The sequence below is a fragment of the Branchiostoma lanceolatum genome, chromosome 10, assembly GCF_035083965.1.
Source record: "Branchiostoma lanceolatum isolate klBraLanc5 chromosome 10, klBraLanc5.hap2, whole genome shotgun sequence".
NCBI classification, from domain to species: domain Eukaryota; kingdom Metazoa; phylum Chordata; class Leptocardii; order Amphioxiformes; family Branchiostomatidae; genus Branchiostoma; species Branchiostoma lanceolatum.
The window spans coordinates 8,825,204-8,846,003 of record NC_089731.1 but is presented as its reverse complement, the minus strand read 5'-3'; the positions used below and the strand labels follow the sequence as shown (position 1 = coordinate 8,846,003).

General features: G+C 39.5%; 1 protein-coding gene across 1 annotated transcript; it reads right to left on the bottom strand.

Annotated features, from left to right (window-relative positions):
• Positions 1-222: 222 nt before the first annotated feature.
• On the bottom strand, positions 223-19,740 carry LOC136443086 (phosphatidylinositol 4,5-bisphosphate 3-kinase catalytic subunit delta isoform-like). Its single transcript, XM_066440153.1, has 22 exons — positions 19,442-19,740; positions 15,196-15,359; positions 14,826-14,921; positions 14,357-14,495; positions 12,305-12,528; positions 11,511-11,687; positions 10,772-10,996; positions 9,864-10,082; positions 9,256-9,492; positions 8,535-8,627; positions 8,083-8,265; positions 7,531-7,652; positions 7,058-7,201; positions 6,538-6,637; positions 6,083-6,267; positions 5,647-5,756; positions 5,094-5,209; positions 4,429-4,565; positions 3,996-4,113; positions 3,567-3,715; positions 3,010-3,142; positions 223-2,729 (listed from the first exon to the last, which is right to left on the bottom strand). Exons 2-22 carry the CDS (start codon positions 15,337-15,339, stop codon positions 2,595-2,597), a joined length of 3,186 nt encoding a protein of 1,061 aa, XP_066296250.1. The 5' UTR covers positions 15,340-15,359; positions 19,442-19,740; the 3' UTR covers positions 223-2,594.
• Positions 19,741-20,800: the final 1,060 nt, after the last annotated feature.

Here is a 20,800-nt window from a genome sequence, read left to right as displayed (position 1 = left end):
TCGTCATGAAATGACACTTAATGTTGACACAATACAATATGGAAAAGTAGAAAAATGTAACCAGATATCTAAGTAACAGGCGAATGTTGAACTGATGTATACGGCACCCGATATCAGCAATGCTACCTGGGCTCACTGCCCACCATCATATTGCCTGCTTGCAATTTTGATAAATAAACTATAAAAAAGCAGAGTACAAATTAGGACACATACATAGCAACATGGTGCTCAAGAAGTTTATTTTCAAAATTCTTGCGTTTAAAAGTCCTGAAACTCACACTTTGATTGTCTTCTGGAATGTTTCTTTAAATTCCTAAGAAAGTGCGCTTGATAAAATAGCACAGATAATTATCATAAGGAAAGATTTCTGGCTAGATACATGAACCATGTACATTACAATAGAATGCTGTAACATGCATTCTACTTGAACTGATACAATAAATGATATACATGAAAAGGTGTGCATCTACATTAAGTAAATAACAACTCTCACTAGATTCTAAAACAATGATATTGGAACTTAGTAACATACATAGCAGAATGTTCCCTTTTGTGACTCCAATTCCTGATATTAAAGGATTAAAACATGAATTTTCTAAGTACATTCGTATAAACTTGACTTGCATGAATAAAAACAATTATTGAATAATCACTCTACCATCTACACTCATCTCTATTTAAGTATTATCAAAATCACAAAATCTTCAACATCTTTCATTGATTCTCTGTAAGCCTACAAGGCAATATGTGGTTCATGAATATGTTCTTGAATGCTTCAATCATCAGGATACTAGAATATAATATCTTAATGTAGTGCACACTTTAATGATATCAGAGCTTGGAATTATACATGTATGTCTGTTCTTTCTTTTGTAGTAAAGAATCTAGGGATAAGGAAAAACCATAGTCAAGAGAAGGTTCATACAAACCCCAATGCAAATTCCCTAGTTGTTTTTGTAAACCATTCAAATGTAATTTTCATATGATACTTTACAACACCAATAATATGTTTTAAACATTGGAATGATTTCAGTATCGTTTATTTAGACCCTGTACATGTATATCTCTATAAGTAATACTTCACTGTCTTTGTATGCTAGTAGCCTGCTTCAGAAAATTTTAGGAAAGAGAAATTTTAGGTTAGTAGTTTGCCAAAGATAGCTCATTAAAAACATTTTAAAGAACATGTGCTCAGTGAGCTCGAGATATCTATATATTTATGATCCAAAAGATGTATGATTGTCCAAATTTCATACATGTAGCAATATTGGCAATACCACGGCCTGAATCCTCCTTGACCTCTATGTACAAAATGTGGTAATAAATGTTGACTTATGGCATTAATTAAAAAATTCCTGCCCTGTACACTTCTAACAATGCTTTCAGTTGGTTCTCCTATGGCACCATATCTTACTGTTGAAATTGATCAGAAGGGGGAAGGGTTTTTTTTAATCTGGAAAAGCAAAATGATCTTTTCTCATAAAGTCATGGTACACAAGTCGCCTGCATTGCCACCAAAATGACAAATATTACAGCACATTTTACGTGAAGAATAGGAATACATTGATACAATCGCAACAGTGGCTAAGCATAACAGCACCGCCTGCAGTACTGGTAAGACATAAACATTATTACACAATATTTTTACAAGTTGATTCTTTTGGTGAAAAAAAGGTAGAAAAAACAATTGCAGCAGCACCTTACATCTTTCACAAAAAGAAGAATAACATTTATTATGAGTATCAGTACAATTTTCAGCTAAATATTAGAAAATAAAGAAGGCATTGCTTTGAAAAGTGTAAGTATGGAAAAGATATCACTTCATTACAAATGCAAATACACTATGTTGTCATCTTAAGTGCCAGAAAGTAGCAAATTGAATACAATTAGAGAGTTTATAAAGATCAAAGAAGTAGCTCTAGCAATTGTGCTGCTTACTAATAGGTACTGTACGACGCAATATCACAAAAAAACTACATATTTGCAACAATTAATTTCTTTTTCTTTCTTTGAAATTGCTTCCAGACAGAAAACTCTCTGACATCACAGAACTGAACCCTACTACCAGTGCAACACAAGCTCAGAACCCTAAAATCAAATAAAAAGGGAAATCTAAAAACGACAGAAAAATCCATCTCTCCCTCAAAAGATGCACCTTAATAACTGGAAAAGATCATGCAATGTTATTGCTTGTTTTACATGGCATCTGCAATGAACTGCCTCAAATCTTTAAAATGATTCATTGCCTGTGAATATAAGTGGTCAAATATTGAGTGAAATTCAGATATATATGAGAGGCAAGCATGGCATTTTTCTCAATTAGATATTCTTTAATTTTAAAAGAATTGGATGTTCCTCTGGCATTCCTTATAAGTAAATAATACTGCACCAATGTAAAACCACTGTCAGCTCCTGGTCCCCCCCCCCCCTCCAAATGAATCAAGCAAGATTAAAAAGGCACTTTGCAAGTGGAATCAAAGGTCACTAATATACGACCAGCCCCGCCTCTGAGGGGTTGCGAAAAAACTATAATTTAGTATACACAGAATGAATCTAACATTTAAGTTGCTGTGACTTTTCTTCCAGCTTTACGGTTATTTGTTGTCCTTGGCAATGTTGTGTAGCCACCAGTTGACAGATGTTTTCCAGCTCTGTTTCAGAGCATTGTCAAACTCCTCACGAAAGTGCCTTAGAGCCTCCTCTTGGGTCATCTCCAGAGCCAACTTGTCCTATAGATATGTATGAAGATATAAGACACATTTAAGAAACTGGACTAAAAAATGATATTTTATAGAATTAGTTTCACAAAGTAAAACCTGTGTCGCTTTAGCTTCTGTCCATGGAGGCAGCCATCTTGTTGATTTTTGCCTCATTAACATGTCGGATATAAAATATACTGTCATACACATACAGTACATTTTAATATGGAGGAAGTTTTGTAATGACCAAGGTTTTTTTTTTCCAATTCAAACAGTAGTCTGATTACGTTCAAACATCAATCCATCTTACCTTGAGGTAATTGATGTCGCTTGGGCTGGTCAGCTCTGGCAGTCCGCTGGACAACATCATGGCAAACAGGCTGATCAACAGGTTCCCATACTTCCTCAAGCTCAGGTACGCCCCCTCGCAATGTTGGCGGAAACTGCAGGACATCAAGAAGGAATGATTGCAGATCTTAACTATAAAGTAAATGTCTTCAACTTGTGCGTTTGGTTCAGCATAAGGGTGTGTACAATTTCATTTTGCACTAATGAACATGACATGTTGTAATTTGATTTCTAAGGTAAAGTTTTTTCTTGCATAATAATAAAAGTACAACAATGGTTTTGCTCTGTAGAAAGTGTTTAAGTCCCTGATTTACTGATAGCAATGATAGCAAAAAGATTTGCTAAAGATGTTGTGACTTACTCCTTCTTTAAGACAATATAAATCAGTTAATTAATTGATTGATTGCATAAAAACATGTGGATTTTAGCTCTGACTGACTGATTTTCAAGCAGACCTATGTAATGATCATAAATCTCTGTGTACAGTAGTGAATATCACAGAAGGATAAGTGAACGTACGCTGCAAACTCCTGGCTGCCCTGTGTAGACTGACCCTTGGTGATGACATGGACAAAGTCATGGGTCAGCACAAAAGGCACACGTTCCCTCTTGATGCCGAACTTGGTCTTGAAGTTCCCAAGGAAGTGTCCAAAGTCAATGTGAAACAGCTGAAATATAAAACAACAATCATTATTGTAATTGTACATTGAGGGATAGAAAAATGTCCGTCAAAAGTAATATAGTATTTAACCATCACAAAACACAAATCCATCAAAGATAAGGACCGAGTAATTGATATAAAATCTAGATTTGAAAAGGTACAGTTGAAGTGCTTCACCTTGTCTATGTCATACAAGATAATTTCTTTCAGATATTGGAAGATTTAGTGCAAGATTTAATACAAAATCTACCTTGATTTAACACACATTCTGCAATTGTTGTGCCTACCTGTCCTGTCTCTTTAATCATGATGTTATCGCTGTGCCTGTCCCCCACCCCCAGCACATAGGTGGCCACGCAGTACCCAGCACAGGACAGGGTGAACTCCTGCACTGCCTTGTTCAGACTGAAATAAACAAAAACATAACATTTTCAATACCAATAAGAAGTATTGCAATAAAGAAATAAGCCTGTGGCAGTATCTGAATGCTATACGATAGCAGCAAATTGAATTTGGAAAACAAAAACTCAGGTCTGGAGCAAAACTTGATGACAAAAACAGCAACGGGTAGCTTACACACAAAACAAGATATCCCACCACAAACTTGACAGAAAATCACTTTGTCAGGACAAAAGTCATCAATTCTTGTCCCCCGAAAAATGGTCTTAGTAAGTATTTTAGCACACACACAAACAGTACATCCAATCCTCCATGCCTCACCTCTCCTTCTCTGGGTTCTTTTCCTTCAGCCACATGAAGAGTGACCCTTTCTTGAACCCTGCAGTGGCCGTGCTCCCCTTGTCCTTCTGGATGTTGGCAATGGTGTCAGCATTCAGGACAACCTCAACTAACCCAACCTGCAGCAAATCATCACAAAAATGTGGTCAAACCTTTTTTTTTTTGCAAGAGTTCCTGAGTGAAAGAGGCCATTTACGGCAGGGCCTTACAAATGTCAATTATGCCATAGGCTTTCTGCAACTTATGATCCATAGCTTGTGGAGTCATATTTAATTTTTTTTCTATCTGCTTGACGTCACAGAAGCAGCAGATAGCTTGGCATTGAGATTGGAGTTGGATAGCCAATTTTTGTGTTGAAAATTACAGTTCAACTCTTCTTCACAGATGAACATTCAATCAATCGTTCGCAGGCATCAGTGTCTGATGCATGCATGGGGGCTGCAGACATACATAGGGCTCGCCAGGCTGGTCTGCTCTCGGCATAGACCCTCCAGTCGGTTCTGGTGATCCCCAGCCCCTGGAGCGTATTGAAGATATGGTCTTCCCATCTTCCTCAACATTCAAGCTAGGGCCAAATTCATGTAACCTAAGCTGTATATTCAACACATGAAACAACGAAACATGGATTTAGGACCATATTTCCTGACCTTGTTTCCTGTTGAGAGGCAGCCGTAGGGACTCATGCGTAGGTCAATCCCCTCAGCTTGCCACAACATCTCCATAACCTGGATAATCTGCAGGGTCAACATGTCCTGACGAAGGTCTGCATGGGGAGGAAGAGAGAGAAAAAAGAAAGTTATCTCCAAGCAGATGTGTCTAATAGATGTGAACTGGATAAGGTACTACTTGGTAGCAGATGTTTGGGGGAGAATTTGAAAGGTATCTCTGGCAGCATTTTTGATATTCAACTCTCATTAGAGCTGTTAAGAATTTCATAATCTTTCATTCAATTTGTGATAAGATTAACAAACAGTATCTCTATGCAAACAACATATGCAAGTTACACTCTACTTGGTTGAACTAGTCTACCAAAGGCAGATACAATAAAGACAGTACTCTTGTTCAATCTTGGCAGCATAGACTTCTACAATTAAATTAAAGAGTTGAAATTACAAGAATTATTATATGTAACCAAAGTACTGAGTTTCCATTTTGAACCAGTCCTAGTTTAAACACACATGTAGACAGATACGTTCTTACCATCGCCATCTTTAAACATGAGTGTGACATGATCCCCAAATCGGTCCTCATTCTCAAACACAAGCCACAACGGACGCATCTTGGAGTCACGGAATTTGCAGTGGTCATTGCTAAACAAAGGTATAAACACTCTGTTAAATAAGCATATAAATTTTATATCACACATATAATAAAATGAAGTACACAAATTTGGTAAAAAGCCTTAGATTAGTACAATGGGGTTACAGTTCTGTATAAGGTCAAAACTGAAATAATTTTAACATCCTTAATCCTTTGTCTTCTCAAACATGCTACAAGTCTGTGTAATGCACTCCGCTATCCGAGGCTTTGATAATAGCCCGTCCCCGCAGACCTGTAGGGGCTGACCGGTGTTGGGCTGCCGCTTTAAGTGCCATTCAATCACGGTAGTGCAAAAGAAACCATTAAAAGAACCTACCTGAGCTGCAGCAGTTTAAACTGGGGTTCTACAGGGTTGTGTAGGTGGGATAAGGCATCGTGGTAGGATGTCTGCTTCAGACAGGCCTTCATGGCCTCCAAACTCAGCTGTTTGTGCTTCTCATTTTTTATGGCCTGTTTCTTCACCAGCTCGTTCACTGTCTTTAGCTTACTCAGGGCTTCCATCTGCAGCGGCAGTCAACATTAAGTCATGTGAGTCATAATAATTATTGTACACAAAACAAAATGTAAAATGTACGATAATTTATCCATTACAGTGTACTAGCATAAAACTACTCCTTGAAATCAAAGAGATTCTGTTGATTATTTAACAAAGATCATTAACACAATACATCATAATGCACATGTTGCCAGGCTACAAAATTGACCAAATATCATCATATACTAGTAGTGCAGTAACTGTGGAAACAAAGAGCTCCACTATTCTCTATGTACCTGTCTGCTGAGTGCCTTCATGTGAGTGACACACCCTCTGCAGTAGGCCTCCAGCAGCAGTCCAAACCTCACAGACACTGCTGGGTTGTGCATCTCAGACCTGAATCAGACAAGTTAAGTACACAATGTATGAAATATTGTGCTTTCCTTAGCCTGTGTTTACACAAGCTCTCGGCCGGAGGTTACTGACCCCACCCCAGGTCACAGGACCGGCTGGCCACTAGGAGTACGATTCGTCAGGCTAGTGTTTTCCTGGCCTTAAATAAGGCTCAAAACAGGACTGAAATTCATCTGAAGGACTTAACCTTGGAGCTCAGTCAACACTTTTTGCCCGATCCTCAGTAAGTACATGCGATTAGAAAAAAACAACAATATGCATAATTTCATGGAGTCATTTAAAATTTATAAAGCTTAAGAACTGTATTCTTCCTGTATTTACATCTATAATAAGCAAGAAGTATTTAATTCATTGAACATGTTTTAAACATCTTCTCAAAAGCGTCTGTGCATGGCGGTGTACCTGAAGTGCCAGAAGAGGTAGTGTCCGATGCGTTGATTATTGAGACCCCGTCCGAGAAGGAACCTGGCCAGCTCACAGTCCAGGTAAGCCTCGTACTTCAGCACCTGAACCAGCTGCAGCAGGTACTGGGACAGCTCCTCGTCACTGAAAAGACACACGCACAACATTAGGAAAGGTCCCTGAGGCCTTGCCAAAAACCACCAAGATAGCAAAAACGAAATCTCTAACAAGAAACTTAAGCAAGCCGATGGGAGATAGTTTCCTCCCTCTCCTTTATCCAAATAAACTAGCCCTGATAAATGATCAATGACATCATCCACTATTTTCTGCATTTGCAGTCTTAGAAATATCCTGCAGCTGCATTCAGTCTTCTTCATCTTCTTCCATTGTATCTTGCAAGCTCTCTTAGCCCTGATTAATGGACAGCTACCACTTCAACCATGTAACACAAAGATGATTCAAGATGGACTTACGTCAGCTGATTCAGGCACTTAACAGCAAAGGCACGGACAGCCTGGTCAGCGTAGTTGTAGTCCAGCAGCTCCATAGCAGCGTGAGGCAGGAGTGGGGACCAGGCATTCAGGAGGGCCTGCATCTGGGGTGGGGAGATTGACCATGAATACTCATCAATGGACTCTCTCTACTTTTGGGTTCACCCAAGCAGCAAATAGGGAGAGTGCTAAATTGAAATAATGGCAGAGGAACGAGATAGGCCTGCTCCAAAAAATAAACCCCTGGGAGCCCTAAATTTTAAAACAAATTGTATGTTCCAACAGTAAATTAGTATGTGTCCAGATGTCCCAGATGTGTTTGGGTGGAACACATGTGTCACCATTTTCTATATGTAAAGTATGTAAAGATGGTCTCTACCAATCTGGAGTGAAGAATTATTAAGAGCACTGTACTGTTATAACAGCTATCCGATTCCTGATACACCCTATACATTACCGACATGTATGGAAACCAACTGTTGAGCGAGAGCTTGATGATGATGATGTACATGTACTGTTATAACACTGTAGTACCTGTGCCACATCCCTGTGGTTGTTCCACTTCACAGAGGACAGCAGTTTGGCCAGTGCGTGGGGGAACAACTCGTGGATCTTGTCCCGGAGCTGCCAGATCATCTCCATGTCCTGGTCGAACATCGGCGCCATCAGCTCGCGGTCCAAGATGTACTGCAGCTGGTCTATTGCACCAAGGGAACTCTGAAACAGAGGTCATGAGATAGGTCAAAGGTGAGAGGTGCCCTCTTGGGTCACTGAAGAGGTGAAAGCGTAGAAGTGAGCTCTTCAAAAGAGGTCACACGAGAGATGAAAGTTGAAAAGTGAACTCTAAAAAAGAGGTCACAGGAGAGGTGAAAGTTGAGAGGTGAACTCTAAAGGCATATAGTCACTGGAGTGGTGAAAGGTTAGAGGTACAATTGAGTTCAACCACTGTCCTGTTTTCAAGTATATAATATCTGGTCCTATCATACCATTGAGGCTGCTTGGCTGTTAGGATCATCACCAGCATATAGGGGCTCCTCAGCCACCTGACTATCAGCCATGTTAGCAGCACATTCCAGAACCTACAGGAACAACACAGCAACAAAGTTAAGCATTCTGTCTGACACTCCCAATATGCTAAGTATAATGTAACATGCAATATATGGTTAACAACATTCATAAGGATTATGCAAGAGTTTTACAGACTGTATGACAGTTATTGTGAACAATGAACCTAGTAAAACCAGCAAGACTATACAAGAAATGTACTTTGAAAAACATTGAACATTACAGTAACTGTCGTGATCAATCACTGATGACACTTATATATATATTGGATAGACTATTTTTCTTTGTTTCAAATCTTTCCCACTATTTGATCTCTTCTTTGCAGAACTTGCAAAATTCATGCAGCAGTATAGTTATCCCCTATCTACACAAACAAATGTCTAGCACATCAACCAGCATATAAGTAAAAATAGCATGTTTATTGCGAAGGCTAATGAGAACCAATCATCAAAATTCTTCAGAACTAGTAAGACCATTTTGTAATATTCTTAAATCAATGCAAACTATATGTATGTAAAAACATTTAGGAGATATTATTTTGAAATTGTGATGATGCATGCATGGATATTTCTAACATGACTGTCCTTGGTGCTGAACTACTATCACAATGTTAAATTTGCTATCATAATGAGGTATTATTACCTTGTCAAAAGGTGGGTATATGATGGGGCAGGCATGATATGAGTGCAGCTCCACTTGGAGTGCAGTAGCACCAAAGTTGGGGTTGGACACCACCGTGCCGATGGGGTTGAGGACCTCGGCCCCACTGTCAGGCCAGGGCCAGGTGTGCAGGACAAAAGTACCAGATCTCAGGTGGTCACGGTAGTCAAACATGGTGATGTTCACCCAGCCTAGCGGGATGGAGTCCTTAGGATAGGACTGAAAGGAAAAAAAAAGCAAATATATCACTAATATTTACAGCCAAAAAGCAAGAAACTAGAAATTCATAACATGTCATCAAGTAAAAAGGGTACTCTCAACCTGCTTCTATATCAAAGCTCTTGTAGTACCAAGGATATTACAATTTGAGCTGCATATTGCTCAATACACAGTCAGGGAAATAAAATCAGAATGCTGAATATTAATAACAAGGCTTCTCAGCCATTCAAACTTGTTACCATTAATACATTTATCAACACCCACAAAGGAGAAATCAAAAATTAATGTACATAAATGAAATAACACATTATGCATCGTCTGTTCATGAAAGCTTGGTTTTGATTTAAAGAAGGGTATTTAGTTTTCTTTACCTCTCTGGACTCCCTTCCCTTTTTGCTCTTCCTGCCTTTCTTCCCAGCTTCATAGATGGCCAGGCAGATGCGTGCCATGCGGGGAAGGTCGTTGACATCAAGGTCAAACTCAAGGACCTCGGACCAGCTGGCGTCCCCTCCGACACACGAGGCTTCCTTGGTAGTGGAGATACTGCACAGGGTCTCCCCTCCATGATACAGGCCTGCCTTCACAAACACCTGGGAACACAGGTATGGCAGAAGCACCACCTATCAATATCTCACAGAACAGCAGTCAGTGATTGTGCAGAACTAGATGTACACTATGACTCTATAGGACAATGTAAGCCTAACTTTGTAGAAATTGTTGCTAGCCTGAATCAACAAAATTCTTCAGAACTAGCAGGCCCACTTTATAAGATCCTTGAATTTGAAAGCTATCCATATTACATGTAAATCATAGCTAGTCTTTTCAAATTGTAATGATAGCCTGCATATCTTTCTACATGTAACATAACTGTCCTTGGTGCTGAACTACTATCACTTTGTTAATTCACTGTGAGGATTCCATTTCATTCACCCTTCTTGTGTGACAAGCTTTCTTTTTTTCTTGCTTATCCATACAAGTGAGAGTGATCGCACAAAAAAAGACTTAGTACCAGCTGACTTACTCATCTAACTTTTCCTGATACAAAAATAGCTCAAGATCGCTTAACATCTACTACCATAATTCCACCAGGGTACATAATTCCGCCACCCTGAAAATATTTGTCCAAACAGATCTCCAACACAACGTCCTCCAGTATAACACACTCCTGTATATCTAAACTGCGCATACCTTGGGGGTTCCTGCACTAGGAATCTCTCAAACACAGTTTTTCAAGTGACGGATTGATGAAACCCAGTGGACTAATGTTAATGGAGGTTACCTTATTGTTGTCTCCTGCATTCAGGCTACTTGCATTAAGCACGGTGATCTTGACCCTTGCCTCAATGTTCCACAGGGACACCATCTTCTCCTGCTTACAGGGGAGGGGCGGGGGACCCTCGGGGTCAGGGGTCGTGGGAGAGGTCACAGGTTCAAGGTCAATGTTGTCCAGGTTCACCAGCATGAGTTGGGGTGTTGTAGTCTTGGACAGGCACTTCCGTACATACTAAAAGTGACAAAGTATTAATGTCATTTAATTAGCAGTTAGTAGTAGTAGTACAAATGTATATAAAAGGGAATTTCAAAAACAATATCACAACACTTTCTAGGAGTTAGTAACATACATAAATAAAGCATTCATGTAAGCAGAGTCTTATGAGTGCTGTAAAATTTGCTTTGCATTCCAGTATTTGTAATTAACGAATTGTTTTCAGAGGCAAGGAGATGACAAAAATAGAAGATAGTATAGTCATATTTTCTTATCTTGTCTATACAGACTTTCCAATTCTGCTTGGCAGCTACATGTACCAATATGATGATAATGATTGTAATAAGTTTAGGATTATTTTGCTTCTTTGCTCGAAATGATCTATGTGACAATCTAGATCTGTTTCAGTACTTCAGACACCTGCTGCATAGATCTAAACTGATAACAATAAATAAATCTCAAATAATGAAATAACAAATTGTAAATATTAAAACTAAGACATATCAAGGAAACTTTGACCTTGAGGACTGACCTTGAAACGGCTGATGGGGAACTCGCCGATGAGGTAGTCAAACTGCCCGCACACCTTCAGGGTGAACTCCGCAGGGTCTTCCTCGGGCTGGCGTAAGAAGGAGGCTTTCTTCTTGAGCGCGAGCTGGTGCAGCTCTATGGGGAACGCCATAACATGGACCTGGAAAGAGTAGCTCATCTGGTGAGGGAAAGAGAAAAAAAATATTAATCTTTTTATTGTCAGATTTTTTTAAATGGTTACGATTGGTTTCAACAGTTTTTAAATTGGTAAAAGATATGAAAGAGGTGGGTAAAATAAATTGTTTCTTTCATTTCTTTCAATTATTTTTTTACCTAAGGCTCTGCAAAGTCAAACTGGTCCAACAGTAAAGTAGTACATGGTTAGCTGGTGTGTAACACGGAAGGGAAGTTATACTGGCTATGTAGAGGCAGATACAGATGCTTTGTTTTATTCCCTGATTACAAGAATTGCTGACAGTGTTCGATTTCTTTCAGACAGTACAGTGAAAAATCAAGAAATAGACCTAATGGCCTTGAAGTCTGTCAAGAGATATGATAAATACCATACAAAGACACACCAGAGATGTACAAACAGCAGTTCTGTCAAAATAGCTAGACATTTTGTACGTAAAACACTGAAAGTGAAAACACAGCATTAGAAAGAAATGTTACATAAAGCAGACTGGACAGGAGGGAGCCATTTTTGCACTGTGCAGTGCAAGTGAGAGTTGGAAGGGGGCAGTGCTGCACACATTGCGACAAACAGTTCCTAGTCTGCCTATCAGTTGGACCTACATCTGTGTTATGGAAACGGATGTTGACCACGAGATTGTTGTTTGCGGGCTGCATGTGTTTCGGGAGGTCCTCGCTGGATTCGAGTCGTGGCGGAAACTGGTACTGCAAACGTTCGATCCAGCTCTTCTCTTTGCGTGAGTCCGCGATCTCGCGAACCATCTGCCTCATTCTACCTCGGAATTCGTCCACTTCAGGGTCCTTCATTGAGTCAAATTCATGCAAGCCTAAAGGAAAAACGTGAAATGTGCAAGTCTTCAGCAGTGCCCTTTTTCTTCCTTATGCAAACTCATAATGATTTTTTCCACTCATGGAGAAATCCCTCTTCAGAACCTCCATCCATGTAGAAATTTCAAAATCTAAACTAAAAGATTTTGTGATTATGGCATTTCTGTCCATTTAAGACAGCTACTGCTTTCACTCTCTTGACATAACCTGCTCCAACCCTATGATTACATAAAGCATATTGCACAAAAATAGTAGTCTATTAATACTAGGACCCAGTGTTCTCGCCAGCGCCCGTCCTCCCGTCATTTGACAGGTTTTTGTCGCTCATGACGGACAAAATTTTTACCCAACCCGTCATTTTAATGGACAAAAATCGGTGTGTGAAGATATTTAGACAGAGCTTAGAATTTTCAAAAACTCCAGAGGATCAGCGGAAGTTCATGACGAGGGCAATCTAGATCATATCTAATGCCCGCCGGCGACAACCCCAGCAACACACAGAGAGCGCTGTGGTGGTTGCTACAACTTGCTAGTAATATTTGGTGGCCGCCGAAAACTCGGCGTCATGCGCCGCCCTCCCCACTACAGTTTTGGCCGGTCGCATCAGGCTGACGTTTATTTCTGTTTTGTCCCTCTCGGTTCACCGTCAGTTATTGTCATCAAAGAAGCCTTAAAATTCAGAAATACTCCTATAGTAATCAGGCTTTCTGTAATCTGTGTAAACAGTATTAAAGTTCAAGCCGCGGCGGCTGAGTATTACATGCTTTCTTCCCACAAGAAATGGTAAACAGGCGTCAGATATTGTAATCCACCAATCACAGCGCACGTCTCCGTCTCGTCAGGAAAAAACGACCAATGACATACGAGTCTCGCTACTTGCGAGATTTCAGCTAAGCGTGAATTTGCGAGATGTTAGGGGAATGGCGGGAATCACAGGGAATCGCAAGGATCGCACGACGAAGCGGCTGTTGGAAGGCTTGAATCGACAACTTTTGAACACATTCAGTGCAGTAACCGGAGAAATTAACCGCGGAAAACATGGTACAAAAAAATGGACGTCTAGACGTCTTTATTGCGTTCTTTCTCAAAGTAGGGTGTCAAATTCCTCATTATGTTCGATAATTACAGGGCGCATACGGAACAAGTGTTGAAAAGTTGTGTTTTATTTTTGCCGACTTATTCTGTGTGTATTTTTTGTAGGACGTAGCTGATACGTAATAAAGTTTTGTTGTGCTAAATTTTATTTTCTTTGCCGATTGTATACATCATAGAAGTGTAGCTTGTGCGTGAAGTTGTGAACATTTGATATTTCCGCGATGACGGCACGCCTTCCCAAAAAATTGAGCCTGAAACCCTTGTGTAATTTTTCACCGAAAGAGATGTCATTAAACTAAGCTTATTCTACCAGGAAATTTGCCCCTCAAAATGCAGGAAATAGCGTTTCAGAGGGTCTAGATCTCAAAATTTTCCGGGGGAGAATACCCCCGGACCCCCCTAGAATGGTCACGCCTCCGGCGCGACGCCTTGCGCCTTCGGCGCTCGATATGTTGTTCCCCGAAGCAAAATTGAAATGACGGGTAAAAATTTCCGGCTGGCGAGAACACTGCTAGGACCACAGTAAATCTAGATTTTTTGTTCTCGATAATTAAGACAGTCTGCTCATCTTTGAACATACAGTTTTACCGTAGAAATCAGTACAGCCAGCTTCATGTTTTCCTTTCAGTACCCTGCTTTATTTCATCTTTAAGCTCTCGCTACATTTTCCAAGAACCAATGAAATAAATTGATATGGCCTAAGATATAGAGAGTTGTGAGTTCTGGCCTTACCTTTCCCTATAAGAACACTGATCTGAGAGTTGAGCAGCTTCTCTACTGCAGCCGGGTCTTTTTTCTTCTGCACCAGTTTCAGGACGGGTCGGAAAGGTCGCACGTCACACAAACGCCGCTGCTCCTCGTGAAGTTCCTCCTGATTTTCATGGAAAATAAATCCAGGAGTTCAGATGAGGGTTGTTTTGGATTTTGGTTTATAAAGTCCCAGATAGGTAAAACTTAAGAAAGATGACAAGGGTTCCATTAAAGCTTAAGGCTTTTTCAGAGAAAGAAAAAAATAGCGGGCAAGATGACGAAAAGATTGGAAGGAATTACCTACTATTTCAAACAGATCGTGTGACAAAAAAACTTATCGGAGAAGGACGTTGCCAAACTGCCAACTTGTCCGCCTTTTAGATTTTTTCTCCCTAAAACATACACTAAGAGGCATTAGATTGTAAAATTCCAGAGGGATAATGTTTCTAACCTGTTCAGCTGTCTGGTTGATGCACATAAAGACATAGGACTGGATCTCGGCCAGCTCTGAGTACAGAGGGTAGGTACGGGCCTCCTGCCATAGATCCTGGAGAAGAAAGGAATTACACATACAAATAAATCAATTCCATTGCTTACAGAACTGCCGACATTAGAAATACAGTTGAAAAAAGGAAGGAAAATCTTCTCAATCCAAAGTTTTCAAGGCAAAGCCATTGATTTTACAGCAGTCCTAATTGTAAGGAAATTAAAGGGAAACTGAAGGACAGGAATTTGTGTGGTATTAAAATCATTACACTGACCATGTCGTTCATTCATTCCATTTCATTCATTCATCTTTCATTTATTCCATCCATCCTTACCTTTTTGATCTGCTCGATGGTAGCGTCCCTGCTACAGGTGAGGGGGATGTAGATCCCCGTGGGGAGGAGACAGTCCAGCTGGATGGTGGGGGAGTCCGCCTCCTTCGCCCAGATGTCCAGCATAAAGGCCTCCACAGGCGGCATCTTGGGTAGCTGTTAGTCACCTACATGTAGGTACAAGGTAAACTGTGAGCTGTCACCATCGCATCATCAAGAGATTAGGCTGCGAGTCTATCATATTTTTGTTTTTGATGAATATTTTGCCTCTTTGTGTTTGATTTGCATTTCTATCATTTAACTGAGGTGGGCAGGGTTATGGATCCATAAAAGTATAATATGTGGTTTGTCTCAATTTACGCTGTAATGTAATACTACGTACATGCAAAATATGTACATTGTATAAAACATGCAGAACTATACAGTGACTCAGTCTCTAAAATGCACAGTACATTTTTTGATTAATTTGTCTACCTTGTATTCTTGTGCACTCAATTGATAAGTTGGAATTGAAATAATGATCTTACAACAATCAAGAAATTTTGGATTACTGTTGAAGAGAATATGGATTAGATAATGCTGTTGCGTGTATGTAAAGACAAATTTCTTTCAAAGATGATGCCATTGCAGTTAAAATGTTTTTCATTACTCATCAGATTGTAAATATATTAGATAATGTTGCAGACAGAGCCAGACATTCTCAACATAGTCCCACAAATTTGATCACTTTTATCTGTTAAGACCCATAGATTAGATTCTTGGGCTGTTTCATAGCCAAGGGGGAACAATTCACAGATAATTTGTCAATGCTACTTCTTTTTTTATAAGACTCCTTAGTAGTAATTGAAACTTGAACTTTATTCACTATTACAGGTGCATCAAATAAAATACCTTTTGCTATAAGAATGATAAGACCTAATAGTATACATTCAGACATTGTTCATCTAAAAATTTGTCATATCAATAGATTGATAATACGATGAAGAATTTTATACAAGTGGAAGCTCAAATCAAATCATCTTGTTGTTTTGGCTTTCCGCAAACAACACTTCTAATCTAATTAACTTCAGGGCTCGAAATAGTGGGTGCATGTGCACCTGTGTGCACCCAAAATTGTAGCTGTGCACCTAATTTTTGACTGTGAAAGATATTTTTGTACACTGTAGGGTACCGGTTCTCTTGTACACTAGCATACAGAATATTTGTGAAATGTCATATAAGAAAAAGCAATTAACCTTTTGTTGTACTTTATTTGATGTATTGCTTGGTTGAAATTTGACATCTGGATAGAATTACAGACTGAAGTTATTAATCAAAGGTGGCAATAGTGTCAAACTTATGTTTTGCTGACATACAACTTTATTCTATTTGGTGCACCCAAATTTTTTTCTGTGCACCTAATTGTTTTGGTTGGGTGCACCAGTGCACCTATCTCCAAAACGGAATTTCGAGCCCTGAACTTAGTGTTTGTTCCATTGGCTGGATAATCCTAACTGCAATGTATGAATGCAGGATGTATACTATCAAGTAAAAAAAGTAAAAGCCAACTTGCAGAAACATGTATCACTGAGGTAAATATTACATTTCAATTTGATATCAGGATACAATACATGGAATGTGCCTCGTAATTGTATCAGAAACATGTAAAATGGCAACAAAGCAAAAAACACAGAAATGCCACACTGGAAAGGCAAGGACATACAAATTGCACATTTCTTGAGACAGACAGACATTGAAAAGGTTATAATTATTCTTCCTTTACTTCATTATTAGAGGCCCATTTTGACCTTTTCAAATGGATTTGTGTTGTGGACACTATACAAGTTTTTCAAATATTTGGGGCAAGCAGTCTGTAACAGTCAAACATTACATGTGGAGAGCACACCTACAGTAGTGTAGACTAGCCTCAGGGATAAACAAAACAATTAGTAGAAATGAAATTCCTAGATACCCCTGACTTGAAGAGGTCTATTCTCTGAAACAATTATAGAATGGTTAATGTTTCTCATTTTCAGTGTACAGTTTATTATCATTAAGTTGTCTACAAATATGTTTATTTTAAGCATTATCTGTAATGATGACTTTGTGTACACATGCACATGTATACCCTATGTTAACACAACATACAAGCAAAGGGATCACTGACAGTACAAGCCTTTAATAGGGTACATGAGACATCCATGGAGGTTCAATACTAAGTGGCCTTGGGAATAAAGGTACTTTAGTACTAGTACAGATTTATATAATGAATGAATGAAGACCTTTATTGCACATTTCTGCCACACTTGGCTAAGTACAGGTCGCAACAAAACAAAATAACAAGTACAGTTTACATATACAAAAGAATATGGCTATCATTAGATAAATTCTACTTCTCCTCGCTTAACGGTTATAGTAGATAGATATAAAAGAACAGACGTGTTTTTCAATGGTAGGTTTGTCTAGTCAATAGACTTAAAGAGGTTCTTCTCAGCTATGTATATGCTGAGTCTGTCACTGGAAATTGGAGGCAAGTCAAATAGAAACTTGCAATTGTGGAAGTCAATTTCCAACAGGACTCTTTGTGATTGACAAGATCTGGTACTATAATTATTATATATAATACTGGATTCTTGGTGTATTGTCTGGTGTAAATGTTCGATTAGATCTGGTAAATGTTCGATTAGATCTGGTTGGCATGACTTAATTGCTGCAACTTCCAAACATAACTTATTGTCCAAAATATATTTTGCAATACAGCCTTAACTAGTGTTGGAGGACTACATTTTTCGCCATCCTGACCTCGCAGGAGAATGACATTTTCTCGCATACAGACCTTATCATGTACTACAGAAAAATCAATAGAAAGGGGCAAATAAGTATAAATTTATCAAGATTCACAACCTTCATTTCGAAAAAAAACCTTACATACAATATACCCTTTTGAAATTTGAGCAATGAATAAGTTATCCGAACTTGTATTACCAATGTGGTTGGAAATTGTTATTGTGGGAAAGACATTATAATTAGGCAGGTGGCCTATAAAACCACTAAAACTATGCAAACAAGCTGCCTGAATACTAGCCGTGGCGACTAACGAAGGGAGTTTTTGCTTGATATTACATATACTTTCCCTTCTTAGTCGTGGGGCAGTACACGATTTGACTTCTAGTCTAGCGACGCCGGCCTTCAAACTTGCACGCCGGGCCCGATTCTTGTTCTCCCTGAACTCCTAACACCCTTACCTGCGACGCCGGTCACTAAAACGACGCCGGAAACCCCATGTTAATCCACAACAGGGCTTGATGCGGCAGAAGTCAATGGAAAACAACATCGGGTCCGCCATTTTTGGTCTAAATTTTGAAGGAGAGGAACGTCATCACTACGTCAGCGCTTGTATAGCCTGATTGGTCAAGCCTAGTCATTTGAGTAAACGCACCAATCAGGCTGTACAAGCGCTCCTTCAAAATTTAGACCAAAAATGGCGGACCCGATGTTGTTTTCCATTGACTTCTGCTGCATCAAGCCCTGTTGTGGATTATCATGGGGTTTCCGGCGTCGTTTTAGTGACCGGCGTCGCAGGTAAGGGTGTTAGGAGTTCAGGGAGAACAAGAATCGGGCCCGGCGTGCAAGTTTGAAGGCCGGCGTCGCTAGACTAGAAGTCAAATCGTGTACTGCCCCACGACTAAGAAGGGAAAGTATATGTAATATCAAGCAAAAACTCCCTTCGTTAGTCGCCACGGCTACCTGAATACGTGCACATTAAAAATTAATGTGTATCTGCACACCAAGGAAATTGTTGCATGTCGCTCTTTTGTTGCAGGAGAAACAGACAATTAAGGTTGTTTACAACATTCTATGTCAATCAAATTATGATGACGCATGTGCCGTGACCAATCAGCGCACTGCAAAAGAAGGCGGTTCTCGCAAAGTGGAGGGTGGGTTGGGGGGTGGTGTAGAAAAACCAAGAAAAATCACCCATGGTTCTTTAAGAATTTAAAAAGAAAGTTAACACATGTCGAAATTATTTGTACATGGGTCTTAAACTAATTTGTGTCAAGTCAACATGTACAAGAAGCTGAGCAACACCATCGACATTATCAAATATCTTCAAGTTTCTACCGCGAGTTTAACCTCTAAATGTCTACCATTGATCGATATGCATACGAGCTACAAAATACATGTGTTTCGTCTTAGCTCCGTAGACATTGAAAACGGTAATATGTCGAATTATTGTTGAAATATCGTATACAAAAGAGGTACTACTTACCCGATATAGTTTGCACTATAGATAGCGTGGTTTCCTGTTTTCCGACAACGGGCCGAAATATCTGTGCATACCGGATAACATGTCTACTTGTGAAGCTAAGGTCTGAGCTTCTGAAGGAAAAGGCAGGAGATCTTGGCGTCTGACACGGCTTTTCTCGGCCCTGTATCGCTAGACAGGTCTAGCTGTCCTGCTAACGTGTTGTGAAGGGCATTTTGGAAGAAAAATAACCCGGTTTGGGGCCGAAAAACGGGGACGAAAGCTTCCTCCTAGCCACACGGCAAGTCGACTTTTCGGTCTTTCACTTCCGCGTGAAGACTGACCCCGCAACCTCTCAACTTTGACCTTACTTGATAATCTATGTAACGTTATAGATTCAACCACGGTTCGCTTGTCGAGCTTCAGTGTTTTCACTTACAATTTGTTGCAGAAAGCAGCAGAAAGAAGAGCGATGTAAGAGATGTTGAGCACTATTTGTCGAAACTATACACAGTGATATGTAAAATGCAGTTCATATTTTCATATTCATTCAGCGAATCAAATTTACCTGCAGCGGCTTAGAAAATTGGCGGCTGACGTCAAACGTGGGCGGTAAAATAATTTATAAAACATGACGACAAATGGAATAAGGGTTAAAATAGAAAATATAACGGAACATATTACGGTGTAATCCTTATCTCAAAGCAATCAAAATAGAGCATAAAAGACTAGAATTATTATTTTCCAAGTAGTTTCTTAATGTGTAATACAAACTAGTAGCCTAGTCAAGGCAAAAAAAAAGATAGTCTACGCAATACAGGATAGGGACAACTTAGCCGTGGCGACTGTTGCACTGTTGTATTATAGCCGGTATATACAAGACAACAAGTAAAAGTAAGCCGTGTAACAGTCGCCACGGCTAGGGACAACTCTGTAAGAGAAAGACAGCCGTATAGTTAGCTCTTCATTTGAGTCAGGAATGATTCTAGTTCTCCTTCATCTATGCATCAGCCTGAATATTACTTTTTTGCGTCCTATACTGGCGCAGTGGCCACGAGGAAAGTAACAATATCTACACTCTTAAGAAGCGAGAAGAAATTGAACCTGTACATAGCGGTATCAATTAGTATTTAGAATAAGATGTACACACTAGTTAGATACCACCTTTTGTTATCACTGTAACTGTACTTCTGCTTATTACCATGACCTGAACTTCGCTCATCAGAGCATAAACGTGCAATAAAGGTCTTTCATTCATTATTCATTCATCAAAGAGTCGGACGTTAAACTATAGAGAGAGGGTAGCGTTCAGTGGGGCAAGATCAGTAGCGGTTAACTCAGTGAATAAGCGTTAGAACTCACCGAAATTCAGGATACGCAGAA

Bases quoted from the DNA above. Each gene is read 5' to 3' on its own strand.
- LOC136443086 (XM_066440153.1), bottom strand. From the start codon at position 15,339: ATGCCGCCTGTGGAGGCCTTTATGCTGGACATCTGGGCGAAGGAGGCG. The intron at 4,566-5,093 runs GTCAGGAAATAT...GATTTGCTGCAG, and splicing joins GCCTCTCAACAGGAAACAAG to GTTGGGTTAGTTGAGGTTGT. The intron at 4,114-4,428 runs GTGAGGCATGGA...TGTTTATTTCAG, and splicing joins AAGAACCCAGAGAAGGAGAG to TCTGAACAAGGCAGTGCAGG.